The sequence below is a fragment of the Vombatus ursinus genome, unplaced genomic scaffold (genome assembly GCF_900497805.2).
Source record: "Vombatus ursinus unplaced genomic scaffold, bare-nosed wombat genome assembly UNPS02012082.1, whole genome shotgun sequence".
Lineage (NCBI taxonomy): Eukaryota > Metazoa > Chordata > Mammalia > Diprotodontia > Vombatidae > Vombatus > Vombatus ursinus.
In genome coordinates this window covers 3,214,902-3,220,901 of record NW_020951860.1, presented here as the reverse complement: position 1 = coordinate 3,220,901, position 6,000 = coordinate 3,214,902, and the positions used below count along the sequence as shown (strand labels likewise).

At 42.9% G+C, this 6,000-nt stretch overlaps 1 protein-coding gene across 1 annotated transcript in view; it reads right to left on the bottom strand.

Annotated features, from left to right (window-relative positions):
- Window positions 1–466: 466 nt before the first annotated feature.
- CACNA1C (calcium voltage-gated channel subunit alpha1 C) overlaps window positions 467–6,000 on the bottom strand; it is a 752,540-nt gene continuing 747,006 nt past the window's right edge. The window contains exons 46-48 of the mRNA XM_027857289.1: window positions 5,124–5,227; window positions 3,351–3,692; window positions 467–1,319 (exon numbers count right to left, since the gene is read on the bottom strand). Of these exons, the coding sequence (XP_027713090.1) occupies window positions 1,020–1,319; window positions 3,351–3,692; window positions 5,124–5,227 (746 nt within the window). The 3' untranslated portion in view covers window positions 467–1,019. The remainder of the gene's footprint in view (window positions 1,320–3,350; window positions 3,693–5,123; window positions 5,228–6,000) is intronic.

The following is a 6,000-nucleotide window of genomic DNA, read 5'->3' as shown; positions in this document are numbered from 1 at the left end:
ACAAGAACACAACTGTTTAAATAATACAATGAAACCAAACCTGATTTACATTTGCCAAAGTGAAAATGATAAGGTGGGTGGCTTAAAAGCCCTGTAAACACTCTCCCTCCTCCCTGAACCCTCAGAAATCAAAATTAAAAATGGAAACTGGAACATGCTGCCAAGAAAAATATCAAAACTGCAAAAACAAATGAGCACTCTATAGAAGCCCTGTGCTACCTTACTTTGTAAGGTGAGCTACATTAGTGGGCAGTGCCAATCCCCATAAGCCTTGACTTCTCAGCACCACTGCTAACGCAGAGCTCTATGTGGCTTGTGCAGGCAATGTGACCCTAACCTGAAGGGGTGGGCATGGCCAGAGCTGCCTGCCCAATCTCCTTGGAATCTTGGCTTGTAGCTGCAGTGGCACCTTTCTATACATTCCCCCTGCCCTCCCCCTGCTCCCCTCTCCTAATAGCTTCTCCTGCATCTTTCTTCCTCTTCTTCCTCCCCCTTTGGCAAAGTGTTGGGATCTTCAGCAGAAGTCATGCCGCCATTTTCTTTTCCAAATCCATAGGGCCCTTGCTCTATGGAGACAGTGAGGCTCATACAGAATATGTGCAAAAATGATTTTTTTTACAAGCAAAGTTGAAAGACACCCATTTGATGCAGGGTCCTTTTGGTGAGGGTGGCCCACAGGAAACTGATATTATCCTTCTTGCACAGTAGGCAGCTGTCACTTTCTGGTATAGGGCCTGAAGTAAGGAGGGGGCAGGTACCTGTTCTCTTCTTCCTCCCTCCCTTATTCTTCCACCTCCTCACCACTCTAACACCTGTGGACTGGGGTTGTTGCTTCTCTTTCCCCTGAAAATCTCTCTCTCATCACCACCCAACTCTGTCTCTCATCCCAACAGAAATGAATGAAGAACGCTGTTCCGGTTAACTCCAGGTCACGAGAACAGTGAGGCACTTCTGAAACGAACCTATTAGGAACATTGAAACAAATTAAAAAAAATCCCGAATCATGACAGCCCCAGCAACTACAGGCTGCTGATATAAACCCTGCTGTCCTGGAGCTCCTCCTCGCTCTTTCGACATTCGGGGTTGGGCACTCCCTCTTCCTCCTCACCACCTGCTTGGTCCTGCCCCGGGTCCCTGCAGTTAATAAAAGGTAATAGGTTGCCATTGGGGCTCTGCTTGCTGCTACCACTGAGGATATTGTCAGCCGCATTCTCCATTTCTTCTATTGTCATATCACAGGCATCAGCAAGTTCTTGGGTTGTGACTTCGATGAACTTGGGGTCTTGGGCAAATTGTCCCAGTCCTTCTGAAATCAAGACCTGAGGAGGAGATAAAAGGATGAGATAGAAAAACCAAATAAGGAAATCATTATAGAAGGTAGACTTCTTTGCTCAGGATTCTGGCAGTGGATGATTTTTCTGATTGCCTGTGCACTTAGGTTAAGCTCCTGGGAACTCTGCTTAGGGACCTGGCATCATCAACCTATTATGATCTATGATCATAGACCTAAAGTTGGAAGAGACCTTGAAGACTAGTCCAACGTTGTGTGGATGGGGAAACTGAGTCCCAAAGGGGGCTAATAGATTTGTTTACGGTTTCACAGTTAGTACACCAATAGAGATGGGATTTGAATCCAGGTCCTCTAATTGTAGAGTTCTTTCCACTCTATCAGGCTCATTAGCCTTGGCCTGCCATGGTTACGCTTAACATTAACTTTGTCCTCCAGCCACCTAATCCAGCGATATCTAGTATTGACTCAAATGTGGTTGAACCAATCACAGACTCATAGAGAATCTCAGAGCTGGAAAGGACTTCAGAGCTTATCTAGTTCAACCTGTGCTTTCAGAGTAATTCCCTCAACAACATTTTTCCCAAGTGGTCATCCAATATCTGCTGAAGAATCCCCTCCTCCAGGTGCTAATGCAGTTCCTTCTTAGGTTATGCTCATTCTACCCTGTGTATATCTTGGATATACCTAGCTATTGACACGTTGCCTCCCCAACGAGAACATATACTCCTTGAAGACAAGGCTTTGTTGCTGTTGTTGTCTGGAACAATAGTAAGCACTTAATAAAAGCTTGTGACTGATGGACATGAGAAACTCACTATTTCTTGAGATAGCCCATTCCACTACTGGATAGCTCTAATTGTTAGATATTTTTCATTACAATGTGTAGAAATGTGCTTCTCTGAAAATTCTGTTCAGCTTTTGCAATGGCGCCATGCAGAATAAGTGAAATCCTTTCCCTACATGACTGAAGACAGTTATTATAGCACAGTAGAAAGAGTGCTAGATTTAGAGTCAGAGGACTAGATCTAGAGTCATTTCTGCTAATTATTGCCTTTGTGATGCTTCTTTCTCTTTTTAAAAATAGTATTTTATTTTTTCCCAATTATATGTAAAGATAATTTTTAGTATTCATTTTTACAAGATTTTGAGTTCCAAATTTTTCTCCCTCCTTTTCTTCTCCCTTCCCTTCTTCCTAAAATAGTAAGCAATTTGATATAGATTATATATATGTGTGTGTGTATATATATATTATATATATATATATATAAAATCACATAAAACATATTTTCATATTAGCTTTGGGATGCTTTTCCGAGCTGTACTCTCAGGTTCCTTCCTGCTTTCAGTATTTGATCCTACGTCTGCACTGTCATGGTTAGAGACAGCCTGTTCTAGGTGGCTTATGCTGGGAAGAACCTGGTAATATATTTCCTATATTCTTAACACTTGGGCTTGGGAATGGAGGCACTGGTTCCCAATTTCTAGAAGCCTATTATAACTCATGTGTGATTTGGTGGCTTTCAATATTTTAATGAGAGAGGTCATAATCATAATAAGAAAAAATGATTATTAATAATAGCACATTAAAGCTTACTAAAGTACTTTGTACATGCCATCTCACTCTGTTTCCAGGGGGCATAATTTGACCTGCAATTACCTTTAGTAAAATACACCCTGTGCTTTGGGAGATGTTTGATGATTATATTAAATTTAATTTTTCTGTATTTTGTATCAGCGCTCACTTGGTCAGTCAGATTCCTTCATAAATCTGAAAAGCCTTTATTCTCATTACCCAGTATCCCCAGGGAAACTAAATGGTAGACAAGCCGACTTTCTATATGGATCAGGGTAGCATTCTAAGGTTAATGAGAGGGTCAAGACTATTTTGGTTAAGTGGGTTTGTATACAGTTCCACTTGGGAAAGAGCTGAGTTCATCCTGATATTTGCTTTCCTCCTTTTCTGAAGACCCCTGGCAAATCCCCTCCATTTCCACTGGCTTCTGAGAACAGTGCCGTGGCTTCTCCCTCCCCTGCTCCCTACGGGGTTGATGCCACATACCGCTTCAACTAGACTGCTTGCACTGCCGTGGAATTGTCTACCAGCTGCTCCAGACTGGCTGGGCACAGTGAGGGAGACTGGCCGGGCTCTCCGGGAGGTGCTGCCCCTGCTGCCCCCACAGTTGGCATTTTCTGCGTACCAGGAGCTGCAGTGGATTGAAGGGAAGCTGCTATTGAGCTTTTCGTTGGACTCTGCTCCTTCTAGCCACAGTGTAGGAATGGGCTGGAGGGGCCAGGCATGGCCATGAGGAGTTGCTGGGGGGGTGGCACTTGGCCTGGGGAATGTGGTGTTTGGAGAATGGCTTCTCTGAAGGAGAGGGCTGAGGCCTGTCACTGCCAATGCCTGTGGACACAAAGGAGGCAATTATGGTCAGCAATGAAGATAGGAGATTGTGGACACTTTGTTTTACCAGGTAGTGGTGATGAAGACTTGGAGATAAGATGCTAATACCCAGCCAAGTCCTTCCCTCCTCCTCCCTCACCCATGCCAGCCTGAAGTGACCTCTCCTTCCTCTGAACTCCTGAGGAAGTTATCTGTACCATTCATCAGGTTCTCTGCTATTGCTGCTCTGCATTGGTATAGAAACCTCATTTAACTTTTTGCTTGTTCATGTCCCAAACCAAACTTATACTTTGTCTTCCTGATATCATGTAGTTATAAGGAAGGCCAATTCTGCTTGAATGCTCATGAGGACCAGTTCAATCTTTACAATAGATGATCTGTGGCAACACAGGGAGAGAACTGGCATCATGTCCTGTGCCACTGACCTTTTTCCTCAGAAAGAAAGCTCTTACTATCATGTAAGAGCCTCAGTAACTGGGCTGCTATGTACTTTTACAGACTTATTTCCTATTCTCTTCACAACCTCTCTACCCAGACTGGACCATTGTGTAGCCTACGTATATTTGCATAAAGTACGTAGTAGTATGAATATACAAAGTATACGTACCTATTTTGCATAAAGCTATTCCCCATCCCTGAAATGAATTCTTTTGTCATCACTCCTTCAAAGTTCAGCTCAGGCCTCACTTCTTTGGATTCCCTCATCTGTCAGTGTTCCCTCTATCTTTGGCTTCCCTCATACTGTACTTCTTCCCCTCCTAGAACATAGGTTCCTTCAGAACAGGGGTTCTTTTGTTATCTTTCTTAATAAGAGGGGTCTAATAGGAGTTTGTTGAATCGCATTATTACCTGGGTCTCCATCAAGGGAAGTTACAGTCCTTACCCAGGCTCCCATCTACTTAGGGAAAATTGGTGGTCCTACTCTGAACATTTTTTTATGGCAGCTCTTCATGAGGGGTTAACAGCTTGAGGGGCCCTGGAAACGTTATCATTACAGTTTCCCAATAATAAGGATCCACACTTCTATAGTACTTTAAAGTTTACAGAGAACTTACCTCACAACAGCTTAGTATAGTGCCTGGCACATAGTAGGCACTTCATTAATACTTATTAACTAACTAACATTAGTGCAAATATTATCCTCATTTTACAAATGAGGAAAGTGGGGTTTATAGAGGTCAGGTGACTTGCCTAGGGTCACATAGGTTGTGTCAGAGCCAAGAAAATTAGAGCACAGTCATCCTAACTCTAGCTAGGTCCATCTGTCTATTTATAACATAATGTCATCTCTCTAGAGCATTCCCTGCTTTCACCACTCTTACAGAAGTAGGAATAATGTTGTGTAGGAGGGCTTCACACCCTGAGGAATCGCTCAGCTGCTCTTCAGGGCTCTTTAGCCCCAGTGGTCAGTGATTTCTCTAGAATGGTTACCTGGTGATGAACCAGATGCAAAGGCAGCACTGTCTTCTGAGAGATGTCTCCCCCTTGGTTCTTTTGTCTCTTTAGACACTCCAAATGGAAGGATGCTCTCCGACCTGCAATACCAATTGCAATGAACTAGGGTCAGAGTTTTATCATCCCAGGAGGATTTCTTGGTGGCTTGCCAGATATTTTATGTCTTTCTGGAAAGTATAAGGGGAGCCAGGTTGCTAAGCACCCCCTATTCTCCCACCCTTAGCCCTGATGCTTAGTGACATTTTGTATGCTGTCCTTAAATCCCAAAGCCCCACCCCTTTGAAGTCTTGTCTCTGGAAGCTCTGCCCAGCAGTTCAAGAACACGTGGTTCAAACTTAGGAGTTTGCCTAATCTCTGCTGTGGAGTGTCTGACTCTGACTAGAATCTTTTCCCAGCTAGCCCATAGTGCCTTGGGTGGTATCATCTTGGTATCCCAGGGAGGAGGACTGGATTACACACAACCTGAAGTGGACAGAAAAAAATAAGTGGAAAGCCTTTTTATATTAGCACAGTCGAAGACATGAAGAAATGGAGTGGCTTAGGCCTAATTTTTCAGTTGTGTTTTATGGAACAGTGCAGTTTCATAAATGTGAACAGGTTTCCAGGAGAAAATTTCCCCTCTTCAAATTGTAAATATAAAATTATATATATTAAAAGTACTTGTTAGAGGCAACAAGTTTTTAATATGAAAATAGGCTTAATCCCTTAATTTTGTTCCAAAATTCCCAGTTCCTTCTTTATATTCTCTTCCCTTGTGCCAACAACATGTCAATATTTTTCAAGCTCAGAGGTGTTTTGTGGTTCAAAGGTGTTCCATGGATAAATTAGTTTAGAAAACTACTGTCAGTTAATT